Raw genomic sequence first — 27267 nt, forward strand, 5'->3', positions numbered from 1 at the left:
TACAAGCCATGCTTTTAAATTTACAGTTATCCTTGCAAGGTCTGAATATATCTTAGTAATTTATTCTTGTTATTGTCTTGTTTCTTTTTCTTGTAAATGATACATCTCTTATTTATATACTTTCATTCCAAATATTTAATAAAATGATGTGACTTTTGGCCAAAAGAATCATCTCTTACAAACTTTGCACCTTTTCATAAAATTAAATTAGTGGTAATTATTAGTTTGTAATTCCATTTTAATGAGTTCTAAAAATTCTAAGCAACCTTTCACTTATCACTTCCTTATTTGTCTTCAAAACCACCAAATCAATATGTTTGATTGATAATTATTATTTTTTATCTATTCGAAACTTCCCCAATTCCATGAACTTGCCTTCTAAATTCCAGATGACATGTTTTTCATTTTCATTTGATGGCATCTAACAAAACACATCAGCGTTAAAATATCCTGTTTGTGCAGGTCCTTATGTCTTAAGCACTTTAATATTGTGTCATTTATTTGATATCCACAACAGCCGATGACATCTCTGTCGTAATAAAAAATGTGTTCTCTTATTTTTTCAACTCTTCGTATATGTTCGCACAAGCATGGCATGTCCTCATGAAATACTATTCACTTAACAAGTTTGTTGCTCTTTACTATTATTCTCTACCTTCTTTGCATATTCGTTCAGATTATCGGAAGTGTCTTGACCCATCGTTCTGTTTCATTTCCAACATTGCTATGTAATTTCCCCCTTTTTGAGACATTAGAAATGCTAAGTCCAATCCATAAAATATTAATTTTGGCTTAAGGGAGCTTAATGCAAATTTATAAAATGGCCAAATTAAAAGTATGAAGTGGGTTAAAGGTGGCAAAGAAGAATAAGACGAAACAACAAAAGGCAGTTGATGAGTCATTATTGAGCATTAAAAGATAGAGTCGTTCATTTTCAGCTGCGCTTGGTTTATGATTCAGATTTTAGTTTCTCTCTTTGCTCTAGCTATTTTGAAAGCTTTTGCTTTCATCCAGCGCGAGAATAGAAACCTCATGCCGGTAGACAGTGGATGCAAACCCATTGTCTGTGGAGATGTCACACCAGGTGTCTCACATGTGCTTACAGGCTCTTTTTTATATTTCCAATTTGACTCTATTTCTATATTTAAGATTGGACTTGATATTTGGTTATTGAATTGTTGATGTGTAATACAGTAACATATTTTGAAGCATTTCAAGAGAATTGTAATGTTCCCATTATAAAATAAATAATAAATTAAACTTTTGTAACGGGCCGATTGATTTAATGTATCTCAGACCCATTCATATTTTTGTTTCCGTAGTTTGTGTTGCCGTCGGCTATCTTTGTACACCCTCGGAAAGTTTCCCAACGGGTATTTAAGCACGGCTTGTAAGTAGTTTATAAATATGCATTCAAGATTATTTCTTTGTACTGCGAACTCCTGTTTAGGGTTTTCTGTTGTTTTCTATGAGAGACCTTCCCTATTTGTCTTATGTGGTTTCGGTGGGATTCAACCTTCACCCTATTTCGTTGTTGCATGTAATACTTCGCTCGGATCTGGCAAATCGGAGCACCATCTTTGGCAGTTATTAATCGCATTTAAGTCTCTGTTATTGTGTGGAATTTATCAAGACCTATTGTGCTTTGCTTATGAAGCAAGATATATTCCGTGTTGAGTCGGATATCTAACCCATCTCCGTACTGCCTTTTCCTTACGGCCTTCACCCTCATTACCCCTTGCCATACATTACTCCTGAACAGCCTGTCGCACACCCACCCCTCTCTCCACACCGTACTCCTTCTGCAGTTACCGTACGACCCTCATTAATCCACCACATGACCTTCCCCTTACCCCCCGTACGGACTCTTGTTGCACAACCTTCGATACAAACTTGTACCGTATGGCTCACCGATTCCCTACACCACTGTACGACGTACGGTCAGTATTCTTGGCATACGGGTTACCAGCACACAAGCAAGTCATAATAGTGTACAAATTTTGGCCGTACAGTCGCCTCTCTCCTTCCAATCACCATCCCCTTTGATCTGTACAGTTATTCCAGGCATTTGGAGCTTGTTCCTCAAACACTGTTCGATCACCATACACTACTCCGTGCACCACTTAGGCCACTACTCAGCCCTCCTGTCTCTTCACCAGGGCTTCAGAACATCACAGTGGTATCAGAGTGCATCAGTCTTGCCAGCTTGTAGATAGTGAATGAGAGTTTATAGCTGGAAGAGAAGAAGGACGCATTCCATTGATCGAATGGTTGCCGAACAAGAACCGATTGTTGCCGAACTGGTGGCACTATTGAGGGAACTTGCCAGGAATCAGGCACAAATCACTAATACGCAGCGACTCATGGAAGAAACTCTCAAGAGGTTGGCGGAAAACAAAATATCAGGGGAACAAAATGGTCACAGTGCGGACTTGGTGTCGGGTAAATCAAACCCTCAACTAGCACACTCTCGACCTTCCATGCCGACTTTTCCATCACGGATGGAGGCACAACACAGAGAAAAATAACCAACTTTCGAAGAGATGCAAGAACAACTAAGAGAAGACTGGAAGAAAGCAAAACTTGAAGAAGATATATCCTACAAAGATTATGCGGATCTAAGAATGAGATATTCAGGAGGCGAAAACAAAGGATATTTTAACAATGATCTTAGAAGAAAGTTGAGTAAGGTAAATCTGTCTCCATTTGATGGATCCAGTTCCATATCTGCACAAGCATGGGTAATGAAAGCCGATACCTATTTCCAGCTAAATCCTATGCCAGAAGAAGCAATCAAATTTTTCGTGCAACACTTGGAAGGAGTTGCGCACGAATGGTGGCATCACGGCACCATCACATTAGGGCATGATCAAATAAATACTTATGCAAAATTCACAAAGAGATTGATAGAGCGATTTGATGGTAAGGATCCGGAACTCAACTTCAAAGATTTGGCACAACTGAGACAAACTGGATTGGTCGATCAGTTCATTGCGGTATTCCAGAGACTCTCCATCTTGGTCACGGACATTTCCGAAAGAAGACGGGTAGTGCTCTTCATGGATGGACTGACAAAACCTCTAAAAGGTTGGGTAAAGGGGTTTAATCCTGCCACCCTGTCAGAAGCGATCAATAAAGCATAGAGTATGGCATTGTCATCGGCATCATCCTCTCAAAATTACTCACATTCTAAACCACCTATGTTTCCAAGGGACAAACCTCCACCCAAGAAGCCGTCGTTGGATGAAGCTACTAGACAGGAACTCCGAAGGAAGAAATTGTGTTTCAATTGCAAGGGACCTTGGGAGCCTGGCCACCGATGCCTCAGAAAGGGGAATATCCATTACATTGAGGCTGTGTCCGATGATGAGGATGAACAAGAAGAAATGTCAGCCGAAGATAACCAACCCCACAATGACACCAGCATCAGTTTGAACTGTATGGAGAGAATTGCTGCTTTGGTACAACGCGGAGGAACCATTGCATTGGTTGGTAGCCCAAGGTGCATAGTTTTTCGTGTATGGGGTACCCTTTAAGGACAAAGGGCTATGGTGATGTTGGATAGTGGAGCTACTCTAAATTTCATAAATTCATCCTTGGTAAAGCGAAGAAATCTACCTACAAAGGCGCACGTAGGCTTTCAGGTCAAGGTAGCCGGAGGGACTTTCCTGCCCTGCACTCACCTTGTTCCTCAATTGAGTATCACAATGGCGAATCACACAGTGACTGAGGACTTCTTCATAGTGGACCTGGTTGGCATGGAAGTTATTCTTGTCATGCAATGGATGGAGACCCTTGATGAATACACTAAGAGTTTCAACGGATGGACTTCACTTTTGTGGTTGACAGAAAGAAGGTTGTCCTCCGAGAAATGGCAACTGAAGGTCCGAAGGAAGTTTCTGTGCATCAGATGGAGGCAATCTTTCGGCACGATGACATTGCGTGGGTTGCGCATTGTTTTATCTTGGCGAAACCTATAAAGGGGTGTCAAATACCCCTCCACAGGATGATGAACTTAGGATATTTTAAGTAGACATGATAAAGTTTTCATGGATATTCCTCCTGCCATACCACCTCATTAGGGGTTTGAACACACTATCGAGTTGGAATCAGGAGCAAAGCCAGTCATAACCACATCGTACTGCCACCCCAAGAAATTCAAAGATGAGATCGAAAGGACGATTCAAGAATTTCTAGAGAAAGGATGGATCCGCCCCAGTTCTAGCCCATTCGCATCATCTGTGGTGTTGGTAAAAAAGAAGGATGGCATGATGCGCATGTGTGTGGACTACCGCACGTTGAACAAAAATAAATAAAGAATAAATATCCCATTCCAAGGATAGATGAATTGTTGGATGAACTACATGGCGCGGTCTATTTTTCAAAAACAGATCTCTGTTCTGGATACTATCAGATCCACACGAGGGAAGATGTGGAGAAAATGGTTTTCCGTTGTCACAACGGACATTATGAGTTTTTGGTCATGCCATTCGGACTGACCAATGCACTTGCTACATTTCAATCATGCATGAACCGCATCTTCAACAAACAATTGCGTAAGTATTTATTGGTATTTTTTGATGATCTTCTTATTTATAGTAGGACATGGGAGGAGCACCTAAAGCATCTGAATGAAGTTTTAAGTATCATGGAGGAACAATCCTTGTTCCCCAAGCAGTCCAAATGTGAATTTGGTATGACAGAAATATTGTACTTGGGACATGTGGTCAGTAAATATAGAGTTCAAGTGCATCAGGAGAAGATTCAAGCTATCCTCGACTGGCCTCCCCCAAAATCACACACAGATTTGAGAAGATTCTTTGGACTGTGCAGTTACTACAGGAGGTTCATTAAAGGATTCTCTCAGCTCAGTGCACCTTTAACGGATCTGACGAAGAAGGGGTCATTCCAGTGGAACGAATAAGCACAACTCACCTTTGATAAGCTGAAAGAGGCCATGATCACTTGTCCTGTACTTGCACTACTTGATTTCACTCGACCATTCATTTTGGAGTGTGACGCGTCTGGGGAAGGCATTGGAGCGATACTAATGCAAGATAGACACCCCATTTCTTATGAGAGCAAGAAGCTTACACCAACAGAATGCCTATATTCGATCTACGACAAAGAAATGTTGGCCATTGTACATGCATTAACCAAGTTTTGACTGTATCTAGTAGGTGCCAAATTTGTCGTCCGTATGGATCACAATAGTTTGAGATATTTTTTGGAGCAACGAGACTTGAACGAACAGCAACAAAAATGGGTAAGCAAAGTTCAAGCTTTTGATTTTGACATTGAATATGTGAAAGGGAAGAATAATGTAGTTGCAGATGCCTTGTCCAAAAAACCCACCATCTACTCACTAGACTAGATTTCAGTTGACAGGAAGGCACATCTGTCAGTGGAATATTCTAAAAATACATTTTCCTATGAAATAATGGATGGCCACACTCACGATGATCGGTACAGAGTGGTGGATGACATCATCTACTATAAAGACCGGATATACTTGGTCCCAGAATTCAAATTGGAGCAGAAAATTTTGAAGGAAGTACACGACTCAACTCTGGCTGGACACTTGGGTTTCCTCAAAACTTACCGAAGTCTTCGGGAGAGGTTTTCATGGAAAGGACTTAAAGTGAATGTGTTGTAGTATGTAAAAGAGTGTACGGTCTGCCAATAGAACAAGCCCAAACATACTCTTCCTGCTGGGCTGCTACAACCTTTGCCAGTTCCCGAACATAAGTGGGAAAGTATATCAATGGATTTCATAACAAGGCTTCCCAAGGTGAATGGAAAGGATTTTATTTTCATGGTGGTTGAAAGATTCACAAAGTATGCACATTTCTTCGCCATTCCTTCTAACCTTCAAGTTGTACAAGTTGTCGATCTGTTCTTTAGAGAAGTTTTTCATCTGCATGGATTACCCCGAAACATCGTCAGTGATCGAGATAGACGATTCGTCAATATCTTCTGGACAAAACTATTTTGGATGGCAGGGATAGAATTATCGCCAAGTACAAGTTACCACCTGCAGACAGACAAACAAACTGAGATTGTGAACAAATGGCTCGAAGGCTACCTTCAGAACTATGTTTTGGCACAACAGGGAACGTGGGTAAAATGGATCCATCTGGGGGAATATTGCTACAATGCCATGTACCACGTCCATCGGAATGACACCATTCAAAGCTCTGTACGGTTACGAACCCCACTCTTTCATCAACACGGTTCTGGGTTGTCATCGGTAGAAATTGTATCGGCCAACAGGTCCCTTCGGAAAGGAAACTGTGTATCGGCTGACGGGTCCCTTCGGAAAGGAAACTGTGTATCGGCCGACGGGTCCCTTCGGAAAGGAAATTGTGTATCAGCTGACGGGTCCCTTCGGAAAAGTTCTTGTTATGTAGCTGACGGGTAAATAGTTATGTAGCGACATGTTATATGTGGCCGACAAATTCCTTCGGGAAGGTTCTTCGGAAAGTATTTATAACCCCTTCGGGAAGCATTGTATGGAGGAGATCATAATATATCATCAAAGCATAATATACTGTTGGCGTATGCGAATAATAAAAGTTCTGCTGTTTACTGTTCGTGTTTGTGTTTATTTTTTGTGTGCGTTTCTTATTTCTCCACTTAACCTTTGGAGAATATAAAGGCTAAGATTTCCACTGAGAGGCTAAAAAGATGGGGATACTACAATTTATGTTGCCTTGCCTTGGCCAAATGCTAGTACATACAAGGATTTGCAGCTTCAGAGAGTGCCCAATTAGTGACGTCCCAAACCCTATCAATCTCCTCATAGTGAGCAAATTTAAATGGTGCCAAACAACAGTAATTTGTGGCCCCTAAATGTGGAAGCCAATGTCACATTCAATCTCCAACTTTGACTGCCCAGGTTGGAGTGTATAACAAGCCTAAAAAAAACTCCAGCGTTTTTCTCTCAATGACACCCTTTAAGCTTGGACTTGCAAAATTAAACCCACACAAATTGGAAAATATATGAGCATCTCACACTGACGCTTGGTTTTATGGATTGCAAATAATTTCACCTCCCAATGTGCCTTGCCACACTGCACCAAATTGTAGATTGCTAACGCCTATATGTAGTGCTTTTATTTGCTACCTTTAAACAATAACATGCAATAGATTTGAAGGCTAAATACCATGGCATCCAACTACTATATGAGTAACAACACTATTAATTCCCAATAATGGCATTGGTTGCAGTAGAGAAATGTAATAACCCTAACTAGTTATAACTTTGTAAAACACCAAATTCTTCTCTAGTTCAGTTGTTTGACATTTCGTCAAACACTTTGCAAGCAAGCTTCGATACCAATGTAATAACCCCAACCAGTTATAACTTCGTTAAACACCAATTTCTTCTCTGGTTCAATTGTTTAACATTTCGTTAAACACTTTGCAAGCAAGAGATATATTGCATATGTAAATTCCAATTGCTTTCTAAATGCCAAACTTTAATAAATATGCTTCCAAAGAACACACCAAACAACTAACAATGAAGATGCAATTATTTTTGAATAACATTGATTATAAATAGGAAAATATGCATCTACAACAATAAGACATTAGGGCAACAAATTCTTATATAAAACTCTGATATAAATAAGATTACAATAGATTTTATAAACCCTACCAATGCCCTAAATATCTACTCTCAAACAATGCAAAATGTAGTAGATAAAAAAAAACCTAGAAGTGCTCCAAAAACATGAATTTCCCTATAGTAAATCATTGTAGAAAATTCCAACTTATTCCTTACTCCACAAAGTTGGCCCAAGGCCACAAATTTGGCACAGTGAAAAGACTGATTTGTCTTCTCCAACAGTTGCAACCCTTCGGAAGATATTTCACCACCTCAGTTATGCAAATCAATGGGAGTGTTCATTCCCAATGATCAATATAACAACTGCAGAAACCCTTGACTCCACAAACTATTTAGAAGAGTAGATGGCAACACATTCGATGCCCAACAATGAGGCTGCTCTCCCTATTTATCTTTTCCTTCACCCTTCTAAAAGGAAATAAAATATTATTTAATTGCACTCTCTAGAAACTTCCCCCTTTCCAAGGCAATAATTAGTTGTACTTCTAGAAAATGCACTCTCTAGAAGCTTCCCCCTTTCCAATACAATAATTAGTTGTGCTTCTAGAAAATTAAATTAATTAAATATAAAGTCACCTTTTAATTTTAATTTATTTAATGACTTTATAAGAAATTAATTTAATCAATTTTTCCTTATTTCTCCACTTAGCCTTCGGAGGACGTAAAGGCTAAGAACTCCATTGAAATGCTATAAAGATAGGGACATTACAAGAAAGAACACTTCCAACGCCTAGAAGCCAATTGATCCTTCTGTGGATACACAACATAAATAATACTTTACAAACTCTCGCCTAGAAAGAAGATCACTACACCCTCAAATCACATTGTTATCTCACGAGGGTCGTAATGATGAACTTACTAAGACTAGCTATAGGAGCCTTCTAAATGGGGACATTATAGGTTGCTGCAATATATGCTAAACAATTGAGGGGAAAAGGGGATGAGGTTAGTAGGCTCAATGAGTTGCTTAATGTTGCTCATAAGGCATTGGATAATACATAGGTTGATCTTCATGAAGCAGAGATCATCTAGGGAACAAGAGATCATATGAAGGCATAAATTTTTCCAGCAAGTGATTAAGTAACTTGATAGCATTCGATAGACTTATGATTTGTATAACAGCCCCAAAAAAATTTTGGAACCATTGGAACGTCAAGCTCGGATGGAAAAAATTCAGTTGGTTGACAATTGTTTATTTTACATGGATATTGATTTGGCTTTTGATAATCCAATTTTAGAATTGAATGGGGAAGATCCTATCGATTCACATGACAAGGACAAGATTGACTGTAGGATTTGGGACCTAGGTGTTGGGACTTGGTCATAAGACTATTGTGATGTGGTGATTTTCAGAGAAGATTGTAGGACAATGCACATCTGTTCCCAAGATTAGATGGATACATTGTTTTGGGACCAAAGAGTTAACATGTGCTTTACCTTTGCGGGTGTATTACAAGTTGCTACACATTTTTTGGCTTGGAGTAGTTGTAATCATAGTAATGTAGTAGGTAGGTGCAATAGTATTTCTCAAGTTGACATGGGATCCAGGGATCTTATTGATAGGTGGGTTGCATTCTTCATTTGGGTTCACAACATGGCATGTTGTGACTTTAGAGTTACTCCTATGAAAAATAGGCATGATTGCAAATGGTTATGTGATCTTGGTATGAGTTGCAAGCTCATGATTGCGTGAGGGCAAGCAATCTTGATGGAGGACTGTAATGTCCCCTTTTTGGGACATTTAGGAATTATTTACCCAACCCAAAATTATATTAAAATTGATTTATGGAGGACCTAATGGAGAATAATTTAAATCAATTTAATATTATAAATGGGGTTACATAAATACAATTTGACTAGAAGGCAAGGGACAGGAAGTGGAAATTGAAGGGTCACAACTTGATGTTTTAAAAGGAGACTCATTTTGGGCATGCTGGTTTATGTTTTGATTTTGGATCTGGTTTTTTATATCTCTTGGAGAAATTTAGAAGTTGCAGTTTTTTCACAAGATCTTGAGGTTGGAAACCTTAAGGTTCTTCTCAGTTGATCAAACGTCAACCTGATTTTGCCTTAGAGTGAATTTGGGACGAAATTCACCATTGTGCTTATATGTTCTTTCTGAATTTTCCAGTCTGACATGTAACTGTATTTAAGATTGAACTTTAATTATTTGGTTATTCTATTGATGTTTTATAGTGCAATAACAATCTTGAGTTTCTTTCACAAGCATTTGATGTTTTAAATCTGAAAATCATTGTACAAAATCTTTTGTTTAAGTTCTGGAAATTGTATTGAAGAATTAGGATAGTTATCCCGAGTGGAATATTACATGTTTTTTATATTAAGTTTTATATAACATTGGCTTTATATGACGAAGTATTAAGTATATATCTATATATAATATTATTAATATGAATATTATAATGTTTTATTATAGTACATGATAATATATAATATTAATATGACAATGACATTATTATAAGAATATGGGGATTGATGAGTAGAAGATATTTTCCACAAGTAGTCAAATTATGTTGTCATTAGATTCAACAATGTAGTTTTTGAGTCAAACTTATTGACCCTTGTTTCATGAGTAGTGGCTCACCTGAACCCCTCGCTCATGAGAATGAATGAAAATTTAGTACTCATTGAATCTAGGCAATAGTCAGTGCTCATAGAGGTGATGCATTGGGACTTCTTGGGAGGTCACCCATCCTGGTACTACTCTAGCTCAAGTGCACCTAACTACAAAGTTTCCTCCATGGTTAAACCCACTTTGCTTGCAACCCCGTTTACAAAATCTTCAACTACTTTTGTGCCTTATTAACTATTCATTAGAAAGTCCCTTAAGCTCAATAATTGATAAGTAGGAGATATTTTCCACAACAAGTCAAATTGTAATGTTGCTATCAGGATTCAACTATGTAGTTTTTGAGTCAAACTCATTGACCCATATTTAATGAATATTTGTTCATCTGAAGGCATCTATCATGAGAGTGAAGGGAGCATTTAACACTCATTGCATCTAGGTAATACTCACAAAGGTGAAGCACCAAGACTTCCTGAGAGGTCACCCATCCCAGTACTACTACAGCTCGAGTGTTCTTAACTATGGAGTTTCCTCCATAGTTAAAGCCACTCTGCTTGCAACCTCATTCTGAAAACCTTCAGCAAGTATTGTGCCTTACGAACTATTCTTTAGAAAGCCTCTTAAGCTCATCAATCGATAAGTAGGAGATATTTTCCATAGCTAGTCAAATTGATTGCTATCAGGATTCAACTATGTAGTTTTTGAGTCTAACTCATTGACCCATGTGTCATGTGTAGTAGTTCACCTGAATGCATCTCTCACAAGAATGAATGGAACATTTAGCACTCATTGTATCTAAGTGATGGTCAAAGAGGTGAAGCACTAAGACTTAGTGGGAGGTCACCCATCCTTGTTCCACTCCATCTCAAGCACACTTAACTATGGAGTTTCATCCACGGCTAAACCCAATCTTCTTGCAAACCAATTAGCAAAACATTTAGCAAGAGTTGTTCCTTATGAACCATTCATTAGAAAGCCCCTTAAGCTCATCAATTGATAAGTAAGAGATATTTTCCACAACAAGTCAAATCGTGATATTGCTATCAAGATTCAATAGCGTATAGTTTTTGAGTCAAACTCATCGACCCATATTCAAGAGTAATGGTTTGCCTACACCCAGCTATTCATTGAATTACTATTTATTTTAAAATTTAACATTATTATAGTCATATTTATCTATTATTATTAATTAATTATTGTTTAATTATTATTATTAGAATATTGTATTTATGTCATGTGCCCTCTTTTAGCTCAGTCTAGCAGAGACATGTGAATCAGCTTATTATGGGGTTTTGTAGGCTGATAGGGTTGGATAGAGACCCAGTATGGTTATTCAATGTTGGGGACTTGATGTTCTAGCAGTTATTGATCAGTTGGGAGATGTTCTTTGTTTTTAGGAGGCAGTTCCTACTTTTTAGGAGGTATGATCTTGCCTAGGGTTGGGTCTCCATGAGATTACTCTTTGGGTTCAGTTTCAGAGGGATAGGGCTTGTTTCCTAAATTTTAGGAGCATCCCTAGATTTTAGGGATGAGATTGCCAGTGGATCCTCGATTTCCAACTTCAGTCACAGACAGGTGACAGGATGATTTTATGGTTTGTGATGTCAGTTGGGCACTTTGTGGCTATTTGGGTTATATTTTTAATATTTCCTAAGTTAGCGTTTAATAATTAAATAAGGCTAAGTTATTAGCCATTTTGGAGTATTAAGGGGTTTTTGGCCTCATTTGGATGCGCATCCTATGGTGTGATAGCTTGTTGGAAAGGTCTTGAAATTCTCTAAATCTTTCTCTTTGGTCTTAGGGCAATTCAATGAACATATTTCTATCTGAGGAAAAAGGTCATTTTCTAGTAACATGACCACTTTAAAATAAGAAATTATAACACTTTCACTACCCAATGCCACTTGGAGACACTTAGGGTTCGATTTGCAATTGAGAGATATTTGACAACTTGTTTATGAATTTGCTCTAAATGGGCGATTTCTAGTTTGGGACGCAAACCCCAGGTTAGTGATTGGTTGGGACGTAGCCCTCAGCAATCTTTGGCATCGAATCTCTTAGGCATTGTGCGTGGTGATTAAGGATAGAGGCATCAATTCTCATTGGGGTTTTAGCGTGGCATATCATCTTTCCAGTTGGGACGTGGTTCATTGCAGCCTGTGGGATGCCATTTGCAGCAGATACACCACATGGTGTATAGAGTATTGCTTGTATTCACCTCCAAATGTATGCTAGATTCAAGAACAATCTTCACCTTCTAGTTTGACATCAAATTTGTATGTGAGCTTTGGGAAATGCATTGGATTTATTGCTTGACTCTATAATTCAGACAAATTTGCCTGGTAGGGTTTGCAATAATTCTGATTTTTACTGAATACCTTATTTATTTCAGTCTTGTTTCATGGTTGTTGTTCCCTATTCCTTTCTATGTTATAAAACCATCAAAAACAAACAAACCTTTCTGCACTTCTGTCTAGTTCTGCAAGAAAACATAAATAAACAAGAAAACAGATTTAAAAATATAAAATTATAGTAGATCAGCAGAACAGATCTGTCAGGGATCTTTCAATTTATGTGTATAATTGTGTTATTCTGTTATTATTAACATATCATTATATTGATAGCATATTACTATATTATATTATTTTTTAACCATCAATAATTCAAATATTCAAATATTATTTTTTGTTATTATTTACTGAGTTTGATCATCGAGATAGGGGACATCACATGCTATATGATAATCCACTCTTTGGGTTGGATGATCTAACAGTTCTTCAAATGTGGAATATAGATTTATTGTGTAAGTTAGAGTTTTTACTAGCAGATGACAAGAAATGCATTCATGAAGGTGTTAAAAAGTAGAGTACTAGTTTTAATAGTGCTGATACCATTTGTTGCAGCAGTTCTGTAAAGTGGTTTTTATATGATAATAAACTTTCAGTTTTTAGTTTTGACAGAGTAGAGCGACAAAAACATGATGGGTATGACTCCAATAGTTGTGAGTAAGTCTTTGCAAAAAGGAGGTGGTTCTTATCAGCATGGTTGCATTGTGAGGAGTACGTATCATTTATCTTTCAGCCTGCAAGTTGATGAGATGAATGTATTTATGATGACCAATAAGAAAAGACTGAATGATTGGTTTAAACAAGAATGTACTTCATCATGGTATGAGATGTAATCTCCTTGGGTAAGAGGAGTTGCGACTTGTAGGATTTTCAGTTTGCACTTTTCTGATGGCTGTTATGATGAATTGCAGATGTAAAACTAAGAATGGGTTGAAGACTATAGGTGATGGGATTGATAATTTTCTAAATTGGCCTTGGAAATGAGGGATCTTATTGATGAATGAGTTGCATTTGGGCAGATTGTTTTGCAGTATGGTAGAGTTTGATTCTAAGTTCAGCTATTCTAGAATGTGCAATGAAGTTGTTGGCAGATTATTTTGGATCTTGGTATAGGTATGTAGATTCATGATTGCTTGAGGACAAGCAATCTTTAACGAGTGACGACTGTAATCTCCCAGTTTTGGGACATTAAAAATTAATTGAATAATAAAAATATTAAGTTTTCAAAACGTAATGACAACTTAATGTAATTATTTAATACAGAAACTAAAGTGACTTTTTATGTCAATCAGAATTATAAAGTAAAATTCACTTTATTTAAAATTAAAAATGAGAAAGAAATGGAATACCAAGAGACAAGGTGATGGAACGCTAAAAGTTTTCTATAAAATGATATAAAAGTATAGTGAGAGTGTTACTTAGAACATGTTCAGATTTTTATTGAATTTGATTAAAATGTCTGATGCATTTGCATAAGTTGAATGTCTGAGGATGTTGTAATGTCCACACTAACTAGGGCATTAATAACTGCAAAACCAATGTTAGAATTTATATATATATTTTACTATTCTAACCATTTCTCATCTCTCACACTGGCACGATAGCCATTCATATGAGGATCTCATCTACAATACTGGCACTATGAGATTCCATCTACTCATGTAGCCATTCATATAGAATTACTTATCACTTGCACTAGCACGATAGCCATTCATACGAGGATCTCATTAACTATACTGGCACTATGAGATTCCATTTACTCATCTAGCCATTCATATAGAAATGCCCTCAATCTCTACACTAGCACGCAACCATTCATATAGAGATGAGCATAGTATAGTTCCTACACTGGCACTATAGAGTTTTAATTAACCAATTAGATCTATTAGAAACACATTACTATCTTACAATACCTTGATTAATCCCCTTATGTTTAATAATAATATTAGATTACCAATATCATTATTGAAAAAAAAAAATATAAAAACAATATCATTCTTCTATATTTCTATATCTATATATATTTAATGTTAATCATTATTAAATACATGTTTATGTATAAGAAACATAAATAATAATAGTAAGAGAAAGATATAATAATAAATCACTTCGTTACCTTGACTTAATTGGTAGCTTAAGTTCTTAACACCCTGTCTTTATGGTCCTTAATGTCTTAAATACCTTTTTCGGCTATGTACCTCCCTCGCTTGGTGGCTATGTCACTTTGTATTAGCACTCATTGCTGATGTGGTCTCTGAATCGTCCTTGGTCAATTTGTTGACCTAGCTCCACGTCACTCACAAATTATTGTCGTCTGCTTGTACAATCTTGTGCTTTAGACCAATGACAGGTTGATAAAAAACTATCTTCGCCCCCCCTTACATGGCTTCGCTTTCCCAGCTAGATGACCGATATTCCTTATAGCTTATGGCTCTTAGTACTATGTTTTAACTTAATTTATAAATCTCCTCCCTTTCTTTAGAATGCATGCCTATTGGCCACCTCCGCTTTGTACTGTCCAATGTCTGATCTTGTCCACATCCCAATCACTCGTACAATCTCTTCATTCCAGTCTTCCACCCACGATAGGAAGGTAAGGTTTATAAAAAGCTATATCTGCCTAATGAATATCCTCCTTTCAAAATGTCTCCCACTTTATACGTGAGTTGTGGTGATTAATTAAGAGGTGCGACTTTTCCACCTTAATCATATCTTTCACATTGTTAATAAAATATTATTCGTTTTTAGGTTATTGTGATTCATTCTATAGAAACTAGAAGTTCATTCTATTTGTATTATTATTCACTAAAATATAAATGAACTCTATTTATATTAAGATATTTATTAAGGATATTATTATTGAAATAAATTTGTTGGAAATATGTTTAATACTTCTATTGAATAATAGTTACAAGGTATATATTTAAAATTATATATGTTCTGAGGGTTATATGTCAAAACAGGGTCATGACAATCCACCCTTCCCAAATTTGCTTGTCTTCAAGCAAAACTAATCTCTAAGATGACTTTGATTCATTGACTTATTTTCTCATAGAATGTTCCATTGATTTGAAATGGATTATCCCCATCTTCTTTAGAAATGGTAGCTAATTTTCCATGTTCTTGTTCCTCGAATCTTGCCTTCTTGTTGGGGGTCTCTTCATATGTTTCTTTTGTCCTATTTATTTGTCCTCTTTTGCATCGATGCCCATTCTTCTAGGGTTCCTTACATCTAAAGCAAATGTTCTTCTTGAGTAATTCTCCTCTCTTTTGACAATGATGTTCCTTGCTCCAAGGTTCTTTACACACGTAGCATGATCTCTCTTGGTGAGTCCCTATTGGCCCTTTATTTTGATAAGATCTTTTGGATGTGAAATTCTTAGATCTTTCCTTAGGTGCATTACACTCAACTTTTTTTGCCTTCCTGATGGCTTCCTCTAAATTTTGCGGTTCAAGGGGTTTTACATGGTTTTTAATAAAATTCTTTAGTCCTATAAAGATATAAGTGAGTTCGCCTTGCGATAGATTTAGAACCATTACCGCTAGATCTTGAAAAATTGATTTGCATATTCTTCTACTAACCCTGATTGTTTTTGGTGAGTTATCTGTTGGGAGTACCATTCAAGATCCTTTAGATCAAACCTACTCATCAAATTTTGAGTGAATTCACTATAAGAGGTAATTTTTTTGAGCCCCAAGGAAATTTGGCCATAGTGCCACCATTTGTGTGCTGATCCTCTTAAATGAAGTATGGCAAACTTGATAGCACCTTTTTTTGTCATAGGACGATAGGATAGATATGTATCTAATTTTTGGACTCATGATTGAGCAGTTTCTTCTCCTGACCCATCAAAACACGGTAATTTTACCTTATTTACCTTCTTCTGAAGGTCTTCATCTACATGATGTTTCTTTCTATTTTCCATGAGTTTAGATTCATAGCATTCTTTAAAGGGAATAAGTTGTCGAAGATTGGGATCCAAACTGACATACATTTGTGCAATTTCTTCCACGCTATTAGCTGTCATTCCATTATCCGCAACAGGTTCTTCCCTCGGAATGAATGGGGGGAATGTTTCTCGTGGAACTGAACTTTGTGATGAGGGTTCATTTTCCTCATGAGTGGAACGATGGTCCTTCTGTGAGTTAAGTCTCTTATTTTTGTTATTATTACTGCTTAATCTTTGTATAGCCTCCAATAGTACTTTATTGGAATTTTCTGTCCTTTCAAATCTCTCATTACTTTGTTCTATAAAGTTCCTTACTTCTTGGGCTAGTTCCCTTGCCACCATTCTTTAAGGTGTGAAGATGTGTGGACTAACCAGTTTCACAAGATGATAGGATTATGCTCTGATAACACTGTAATGTCCCCACTAACTAGGACATTAATATCTGCAAAACCAATGTTAGAATTTATACAAAAATAATAATTTTTTACTATTCTAACCATTTCTCATCTAGTCTTTCGTATAGGATTACTCATCTCTTGCACTGGCACGATAGCCATTCATACGAGGATCTCATCTCCTATACTGGCACTATGAGATTCCATTTACTCATCTAGACATTCATATAGAATTACTCAATGCTTGCACTGGCATGATAGCCATTCATATGAGGATCTCATTTCCTGTACTAGCAATATGAGATTCCATTTACTCATCTAGCCATTCATATAGAAACACCCTCAATCTCTACATTGGCATGCAACCATTCATATAGAGATGAGCATAGTTCCTACACTGGCACTATAGAGTTTTAATTAACCAATTAGATCTATTAGAAACACATCACTATCTTGCAATACCTTGATTAATCCTCTTATGTTTAATAATAATATTAGATTACCAATATCATTATTGAAAAAAAATATAAAAACAATATCATTCTTCTTTATTTCTATATCTATATATATTTAATGTTAATCATTATTAAATACATGTTATGCATAAGAAACATAAATAATAATAGTAAGAGAAAGATATAATAATAAATCACTTTGTTACCTTGACTTAATTGCTGGCTTAAGTTCTTAACACCCCATCTTTATGGTCCTTAATGTCTTAAATACCTTTTTTGGCTATGTACCTCCCTCGCTTGGTGGCTATGTCACTTTGTATTAGCACCCATTGATGATGTGGTCTCCGAATTGTACTTGGTCAATTTGTTGACCTAGCTCCATGTCATTCACAAATTATTGTTGTCTGCTTATACAATCTTGTGCTCCAGACCAATGACAGGTTGATAAAAAACTCTCTGCCCCCCCTTACGTGGCTCCGCTTTCCTAGCTAGATGACCGATGTTCCTTATAGCTTATGGATCTCAGTACTATGTTTTAACTTAATTTATAAATCTCCTCCCTTTCTTTAGAATGCATGCCTATTGGCCACCTCCGCTTTGTACTGTCCAGTGTCTGATCTTGCCCACGTCCCAATCACTTGTACAATCTCTTCGTTCCAGTCTTCCACCCACAATAGGAAGGTAAGGTTTATAAAATGCTATATCCGCCTAATGAATATCCTCCTTTCAAAATGTCCCCCACTTTATATGTGGGCTGTGGTGATTAATTAAGAGGTGCAGCTTTTCCACCTTAATTATATCTTTCACATTGTTAATAAAATATTATTTGTTTTTAGGTTATTGTGATTCATTCTATAGAAAATAGAAGTTCATTCTATTTGTATTACTATTCACTAAAATATAAATATATTCTATTTATATTAAGATATTTATTAAGGATATTATTATTGAAATAAATTTGTTGGAAATATATTTAATATTTCCATTGAATAATAGTTACAGGGTACATATTTAAAATTATAGATGTTCTGAGGGTTATACGTCAAAACAGGGTCATGACAGATGCAAACCTTCCGTAGACTGATCTAAGAGCTAGACAAAACACTAGGTCTTCTTCCCGGGAATGGATTCACGATGGAGTTCACACTTGTGCCAAATTTGTTGGAAAGATAAGATATTTACAGCTCTGAGCTTTTTGTCTGATTTGAGGAAGCAAAGATCTCTTTTTTGAGTATTATAATTATCTTGTTGATGTCAACAATCAATTATTGAGGCGATCGAATAAATCTATGCTTCTGTTCTGTGGAAGGAGCAAATATTTTAATTACCTGTGGATGCAAGATGGATGTTTTTATTATTTCATGTAAGGATTATCAAGATGCGAAAATATATATATTATCAACAATCATTCAGGATAATATTTGAAAGCATTATTGAAGTTGAATTTCATTAGTTCTTTAATCTCGAATATTAAAAGCAACCCCCAATTTACAATTTGAGGCAACTTAATGGTTTGATTGATATATTTCCTATGTTTTAAGGTATCCATATCGTAGGAAATATATTGTAGACTGAATACATCAGTAAATCATTTTGACGATATATATAGATAGATAGATAGATAGATAAGTCCTTTGTTGTGGTAAATATGCCAGCCATTCCAATAAATTAAGGACTCTATTTGTGACTGGAAATATATTTCAAACAAATTATTGGAGTCTTCTCTATAGTTGCCGGGAGAGATATTTGAGAAAAAGCATTATATTGGTAGCTGGAACAGAATATAGTAGCATGATGCAGATGCATGTAGGAGGGATTTGGGAGCTGTATGATAGTTTGGGAATCTTATATACTGCCATGAGCCTTATCTGATATCACAGCCCTGTGAGCCAAATTTTCTGTGCAGGGTTTTCTCCAAGGATGTCATTTTGGCTACTGATTATTGCTTCTTAGGTTTATGGCATATTTGGAAGTCTGTAACAGCAAGCTTCATTGAGATACAAGCTGGAACAGATGTTGAAATCATTTTCCATTGCACCAAAACCTTGAACTATATTTGCCAGACAAAAATCCCAGATTTGACCTAACCCACAGGAGGTGGTTAAGCCATGTCACGAATCTCCAAGGAGGTGTTGACTACCAAGACAATAATCTTCCCCTCAACACCAATTTAGCCTTCAGCACCCACTAAAGGGAGACTCATACCCATGACCCAAGGCTTTAATACCAATTGTTGAAATCATTTGCGATTGCACCAAAAGCTCAAACTATCAAAGCCTGATGCAAATGCTAGATTTAACCCGATCCATAGGAGGCGGTTAAGCCATGTCACGAATCTCCATGGAGGCTTAATTCAACGTTATCTACTAGTAATTGTAGCTTCAGTCCTTGAGGTCAGATGTTTCAATTTTATTGCAGACATATTGATGGATGTAGTACAGAATTTATCATCAGCAATCTTATCAATTAATGCCAAAGTAAAGCCACCAACTGTTTGTTATAATGTTCCTTGTTGTTCCATCTAGAGCCAGTCTAGCATTCTTCATATCCATTGTTGCAATTGTAATTGGCATCACTCGAAGGTTGGTGAAACCAACATTTACAAATCTGTGGCTCTGATTTCTGGAACAGCAGAATATATTATTCATTTTCTGTTGTTACTAGCACTCTTGAATATCTGCCTACTTTATGACAAAATGTCTTTGTTAAACTAAGAATGTTGTTGACATGGGTTTAAGTAAAAAAATAAAATGTAGAATTTTAGATATGATTGTTCTCAGGCGATTATAATAATAAATTCTTCATAATACCTTGCCTGCAAAGTGTTTGGTGAAATGTTTGGAATGTAAAATTAGTAACAAAATGTTTGGAATGTAAAATTAGTGACATTGCAAGTGTCGAACAAAGAATCTCGGGAAGGGTTCTTACACTTAATATAGTAGTCCAGATGGACATCTACAGTAGTTTCTTAAGACCACAGTGATCTGGTTAAACACTTGTATGCATCTGATATGCTAGGAGCAATTAGACTCTACCTGCCTGATTTATGCTCAAGATTCTAAGGAAGTATTTTAGAGATTCTCTTGCTACTTATCATTGATAAAGTTTAAATTACAGTTTGACAGAATAGGGAAGTTTAAGGAAGCCAGTCTAATCAACGACCATCTCTCTGAACTACTATTAAATCTGTGTTTACCATGTTCTAATTTCAGATGACTTTTGATGTATGTTTGATTGAACCATATGATTTCTCTATTTTCTGAAAGACAAATGAATTCTATCTTTTCAGGCGGTTATTTTACAACCTCTTGGAGACAAGGGTGTCATGGTTGTTGCAGGAGACACAATTCGAGGATTTAGTGAAAGTGACCAGGTGCTTTGTTTCACCCATTATGAATGTTGAGCATATAAAACCTCCTTCCTTCTATAGTTCTAAGTGAAAATAATTGTCTTGCTACTACCCCCTCATTCTGTGATAGAAGTTTCCCTGAAGTGGGTATAAATTAAATGTGAAATTTTGGCCAAGACACTTTTTGGTCCATATAGATGCATCAAAATGGAATTCTGTAGAAACAATCTTAACAGTTTCACATTTCAATATTGTTGCTTTTGTTCTAGTATTGTGATGTGTAATTTTTATACTATAATAAATATGTAAATACATGCATATCTATAAATACGTACTTACATACATACATATATACGAGTACCATAGTAAGATCTCTGCAGATTGAGAATATGTCAAATTCTCCAGATATGGATGTCTTCAACAACTATGTGGGGTGTTGAAAATGCTCTAGGCTCCACTTTAAACATGTAATGTGACATGAACATTGATGTGCAAGATTGATTTTCCCTATGATGGTAGGTCAGGCTGACATCTTGGAATAGTAAAGTTGAGTAGACATGGCACTGGCTTGATTCTTTGATTAGAGAACAAATCTGTTATACAGTGTTTTACAGTGATATTTGACAACAGAAGTCATTGAAAATGGAAAAAACAGAATGATTTCACATTATAATTCTCTTGAAAATGACCTAATCTGAGGGATAGATCATAACTCCCATAATTGTTGCTTTCATATGTAATAAAGGACTTTCCAACAGTTCTCTGTGTTCTCCTCAAAACAGTTCTGCAAGAAATTCAACCTTTTAACTTCTCATAAACTATGAAATGATTTTTAAGTGATAGCTATGGTGCCTTGTGATGCCCCCTTGTGCAATCTCTTAGGTTTTGGGACTATTTTCTTGAATTTCAATTGCAAGAGACTTCTTTCAATTAAAATCTTTACTAATAAAACAAAATTAAATATCTTGTGCTTTGCAAGAATTAGATTGTTGTCACCACTTCTATCATGATGATAATATTTATGGTAAATTTGTCTGAACTTGTGAACTGATATCTATCAAATGCACTATAATTGGATGTACAAGGTGCATCTGAATTCTACCTCTTGAATCACAAAATATTCAAGGATGATATCAATGCATCTGATATCCCTTTATTTTTATCAATATAATAAACATGTAAATAAGGGCAAGGGAAGATAAACATACCTTGTCTTCTACAGCTTCATATTAGTTAATCGTCATCATGCAGTCCATTCATACATGGTGTCATCCCATAAATGCATTCGTTCATGTGTAATGTTCTGTTCTAGAGTTGCTTTATGAAGTCCTGTACAGAATTTTTGCTCTAGCCCTTTGTATGCTGTTTTCTTTCACTTTCTTTTCTAGCTTTCCGACAACATCCTATAGTATGCTTCAGGTAGTCTTGTCATGTGCTTTAGGTAGTCTAGTCATGTGCTCCAGGTAGAACCCCGCATTGCTTCGGGTAGCCAGTGCTTTAGCTAGTTCTCCCTCAGTGCTTTGGTTAGTCTTTCCCAATGCTTCAAGTAGTCTTCCTCAATGCTTCGGGTAGTCTTTTTCAATGCTTCAGTAGTCTTCCTCAATGCTTTCGGTAGGCAGTGCTTCAAGTAGTTTTCCCTCAGTGCTTTGGGTACTCTATCTTTATGCTTCAGGCAGTCTTCCTCAGTGGTTCAGGTAGTCCTTTTCAATGCTTCAGTAGTCTTCTTCAATGTGTTGGGTAGTCAGTGCTTCAGGTAGTTCTCCCTCAATCCTTTGGGTAGTCTTTCTTTATGCTTCAGGCAGTCTTTCCTAGTGCTTCGGGTAGTCCTTTTCAATGCTTCGGGTAGTCCTTTTCAACACTTCAATAGTCTTCCTCAATGCTTTGGGTAGCTAGTGCTTCAGGTAGTTCTCCCTCAGTGCTTCAGTTTGTCTTTCTTTATGCCTTAGGTAGTCTACATAGTTCAAATCAGAAAGACAATATGGACGTACAAGCCTGATGGTGATGAGAGGTGTCCGTATGACTGGTTGAAGATGGCTATGCGGTATGGAGCAAGATGGTCATACGGTATGCAAATGGCTATACGGTATTGATTGAGGTGTTCATATGGTTTGAAATGCAGTCGTACGGTGCAGTCTGGGAGTTGTGCAGATGGGTAAGGAAGTTGCTAAGGCCCGTTGGAGTGATGGGTTGAGTTGCACTTTGAGATGCTAGAACAAAGTGAATATATTTGTTAGAAATGCCAATTAATGCCAGTACAAATATTGAAATCCAATCACAGATATATAGATATATGATTTGCAAACAAAGATAGTGCATGAAATTGCTAGATCCAAGCAAGTAATACAGAAACAGAGTAGGGTGAGGGTTGAATCCCACCGAAACCAGATTAGCCAAGTAGGGAAGATCTTTCACTTCTAAAATAGCAAACAATATTAAACTCCAACAGGAATTCGCAGTACAAAGAAATAATCCAAATCCCATGACAACTACTACCTGCATGTTGTGTTTTAAATACCCGTCGAAAGAACTCTCGAGGGTTTACAAAGATAGCCGATGGCAACCCCTACGGAAATAATTGAAATAAAATTGGGTCCGAAATATACTAAATTAATCAGAACCACAAATATAAATATTATTAAATTGGGCCCCATATTAATGAATTAAACTAATTAAAGGTCCTTGTATTATATTATTTAAATTCTAGGACCAATTAATTAATTTAATTTAATTATTACATTAAAATTTGGGGACATGACAAATCCTGGCTACCTAAAGATTGATTTCCCTCAAGCAATCTGTCATCAGACAAAACACCAATAGCTTCAAGGTCCCAAATCAAATGCACAGGCGAGATAAGTGAAATGACATCAATCCTCTATAGCACCACATTGCCATCAAACTTTTGCTACGCCACTCTGATATAAATATTGTTGTGTCTTGAGTCTGTTAGGTGGATATTTTGCAACTGATAGTTTTGGGTAAAAATTCAGTAGCAAAATAGGATGTCCAGCCACAGCGTGTGAAAAAGAGTCTCTCCTACCTTAAAGGGAAGACTCCCCCTTCTCACCGTTCCTTGGATCAACTCGAGGTAAGCAAGAAGTTGAGAGATTTTGTAAAATGGGTGTTACCAGTATCCTTTCTTTCTATCTTTGAAGAAAGAATTCACTTACTCGTGGAGTGAGTAATGGGTAGGGTGAATCTCTAACTACACTTCTGTCAAGAGATGGAAACAATGATACTGATAAACTTTCACTAACTCAAAGGCTAACTAAATATGTACAGGTTTGGCTTTAAAACCGGTTGTACTTCTATATGAAATGCTTTACAATTAGGGCACAAAGACTCCTAAAAGTAAGAATAACTTAACTATTTTGTGAATTAAGAAAGAAGTATAAGCTACAGACAAAGCTTCTAGCTAAAAAAATTTTCAATTGCTCCTGGTCAAAGCTCTGGCTCCACTTGCTTCTTAACTCTTTTTATATTCAATTCACAAGATACAATTACCAAGAATACAAGATAACATGAATCATAATTCACAAAGTGGGCGAGGTTGCCTATGAGATTGAGCTTCCAAAGGGCAGTCGTGTACATAATGTGTTTCATGTGTTGAGACTTAAGAAAGCCATTAGTCAATGAATTGTGCCATCTGCAGATTTGCCACCATTGGATGAGGAGGGTATGCTTGTGTTGGTCCCTAAAGCTTTTTTGGATACCAGAGCGAGGACTCTTAGGAACAGGGTAGTTAAGGAATACTTGGTTAAGTGGAGAAACTTGCCAAAGGAGGATGCTATTTGGGAAAAAGAGCAGGTATTGCAGCATCGAGAACTGAGATTGCTTGAGGATAAGCAATTTCAAAGGGGCGGACTATAATGTCCCCTACTTAATTTGGCCATCCGGCTCAATAGATTAGCCTATGACAGGAGCTTCAGTAGGCTAATGAAGTGATTAGGGAGCTCATTTGCCAGTATTTTTAGGAGTTACTATTTTAGTAAGTTAGTGGGAGTCAAGTGATATGAAAATTTGTAGTGTTCGGCAAGGTGGATTTGGTTGAGCTCTTTCTGACGAGCTATCATACATGGTATTCTGAGTTCGATTTTTATATGATTTTAATGCCAAAGTTAATTTACTTTATTATAAAATGATAATAAAATAAAAGACATTAATTAAGTCACTTTATTATAAAGTTCTTTTAAAAAGGTGTTTCTCATTTATCCCACATTGCTTATGCAAATGAAGTTGACTTCTTTGAGGACTTTATATTCTCTTGGTTGGAATGAGTTGGGGTATGCTTGGATGATATTACTATTATGCTATTGGATTTCTAGGAAATCTAATTATTGAGCTTGGAGGAGGAAATCCCTTTTTGCTAGCATTCTCTTCGTTGTTGAAAGACACAGTCAGAGCATTATCGGGTGTTTTCATTTAGGAAACACAATGGGATTTATTGGTGATTTCACACATAATTTAAGAGCTCAGAAGTTCAGGTCATGCAGTCATGAATAGTATTTGCTACAATATGTGTGAATAGTGTTTTTGCTATAGTACCGTGAATAGTGAAATTGCTATAGTGTCGTAAATAGTACTGCTACAGTACACAAAATTTTGCATTGAGTTTCTTGTCCACTCTCACCGGTCAAAGGTTGGGACACTATCGTTTCATCTGCAGATCACTACAACATCTACTTCCAAGTTCCTTCTGTCATACTCTTTATTTTAGGCATTGTAATTGTTAAATATCAGTCTGAATATTTGTTGTAGCCTATAAGGCAATTGTATGTAAAGATTTCTATTGCAAAATCAATATTTTATCAGCAAATAAGGAGGTTCTAGACTTTGTGTATTTATTATTGTATATTTGCTAAATGTTTGTCAATATGCCATGTTGAAAAATAGCACTCTAATTGATAATACTTTGTAGTCTGCAAGTCTCCTCAAAAAAACCAAAAAAGGGGTGGTTATTACAAAATGAAATGAAAATATGTGAAGGTGGAACACATGGGAATGTGTGTGAATGAAGATTGTTGATTTCAAACGTGACTTAGTGTTCTCAAGGCATCATTGCATGAAAATGAGTACATGTAAGTGCAACATGCAACAAGGGATGAAGGATGAGATGGAATGTGAAGGCAGATGGTGGACAAGCTTTTACAATGTAAGTGTGAATGGAAGATGAGGTGTAAAGCAAGGAAAGATGCAAAAACTTGTATTTTCTCATGAAGGCGCGAATGCATGTGGAGACATGGAAATGGAAAATGGAAGAGGGACACTGAACTTTATAGTTATCTTTGGTGAAAAGTTGAAGTCAAAGTACATGGAAAATGAAAATGACATCTTTTTGACTTTTCAAAAAGTGACTTTTAGTCAAAATTAGGATTTTGAGATGCTATTACACATAAGGCTTTTTGTGTAATCATGTCACGCAAGTGGATGTGAAAAGTGAGATGAGTGAAAATAGAGGTGGAAAATGAGATTACATACATGTGTAGATGGTGAATGAGATGGAAAACATGTAATCGCATTTGTCAGATGAGATGTGAAGTGTTGTGACATGTGTTGAAGATGGAAGTGGATAATGCTTTCGCATGAAGTGAAACAACAAGTTCTTGGGAAAGAACTTGTAACTTCTACAAAGTGGAGAAAATCGGAAAGCAAGCACACAAAACACAAAAACTTAAAAGAAAATCATACCTTTGGAAAGTTACTCAAATATGTTAATATGCAAAGCACTTCAACACACAAATTCGAATTTGGAGTTTGGGGAAAAACTGAAAACATGAAAATGAACAATTTCTTCATTTTTTAAAGGAAAAATGCACTTTCCATGGTATTGATTTCAACAAGTGGCAATCGTCAAGCAATAATGTGCATAAAATCAGCAAGATAAGCACAAATTAAATAGCAAGAAATAATAAGTCCACTTACATGAAGATTAAGTGCCAAAAATGGTGGAAAAAGATGCTCCAATGTGGAAAATTTCTTCAAAACCACTTTGAATCTTTCAAACTTTGCAAATTCAAATGGGAGAAGGTAGCAAACAGGGCATTTTAGGTGGAAGATGCCAAAATGTGCCCTATCATTGCTCTAAATCCCAACGTTTTTGGGTTGCATGCATATGGGACATTTTTGATAAAAGTCGTTTCTTTCCAAGGCACTTGATCAAAACGTTTTGATCATTAAATACCAAAACATATAGCAAAATGCAATGCAATCTCCAAAATATGCCAAATTGAGTCCTTCTTGAACAAAAACAAGGGCCAAAAATGGATTTATTTGGAGTTTTTACCAAAAACGTGCCTTAGGATATAGCTTAGAAAAACATCTTTGAGTAAGATGAATCCACTTTTATGTTAGAAAATCTGTTGTCAAGCAAAATGACCCTATTGGAGAAGATCTCATGCAAAACCATCAAATAAATCTCTCACAATCTCAAAAATCGGGTTCTTGGAGGCCCATTACATGTGTTCTTCCAAAATCAGACTTTTTAAGAGACATGACATGTTTTAAAATATACACAAGATGCAAATCGGACCTTTTTAGATGGAATGCATTA

The 27267-nt window shown here is 36.4% G+C and overlaps 1 protein-coding gene across 4 annotated transcripts in view; it reads left to right on the forward strand.

Annotated features, from left to right (window-relative positions):
* CCB4 (cofactor assembly of complex C) overlaps window positions 1–27267 on the forward strand; it is a 232252-nt gene that overhangs the window by 174426 nt on the left and 30559 nt on the right. For 3 of the 4 annotated variants that reach the window (XM_089832863.1, XM_089832872.1, XM_089832879.1), the window contains exon 7: window positions 20658–20741. The exons of the other annotated variant lie outside the window; for it this stretch is intronic. In XM_089832863.1, coding sequence (XP_089688989.1) covers window positions 20658–20741 — 84 coding nt within the window. The remainder of the gene's footprint in view (window positions 1–20657; window positions 20742–27267) is intronic. 4 annotated transcript variants of the gene reach the window in all.

The sequence above is a fragment of the Cupressus sempervirens genome, chromosome 1, assembly GCF_028749045.1.
Source record: "Cupressus sempervirens isolate cs-2001-9-10 chromosome 1, ASM2874904v1, whole genome shotgun sequence".
NCBI classification, from domain to species: domain Eukaryota; kingdom Viridiplantae; phylum Streptophyta; class Pinopsida; order Cupressales; family Cupressaceae; genus Cupressus; species Cupressus sempervirens.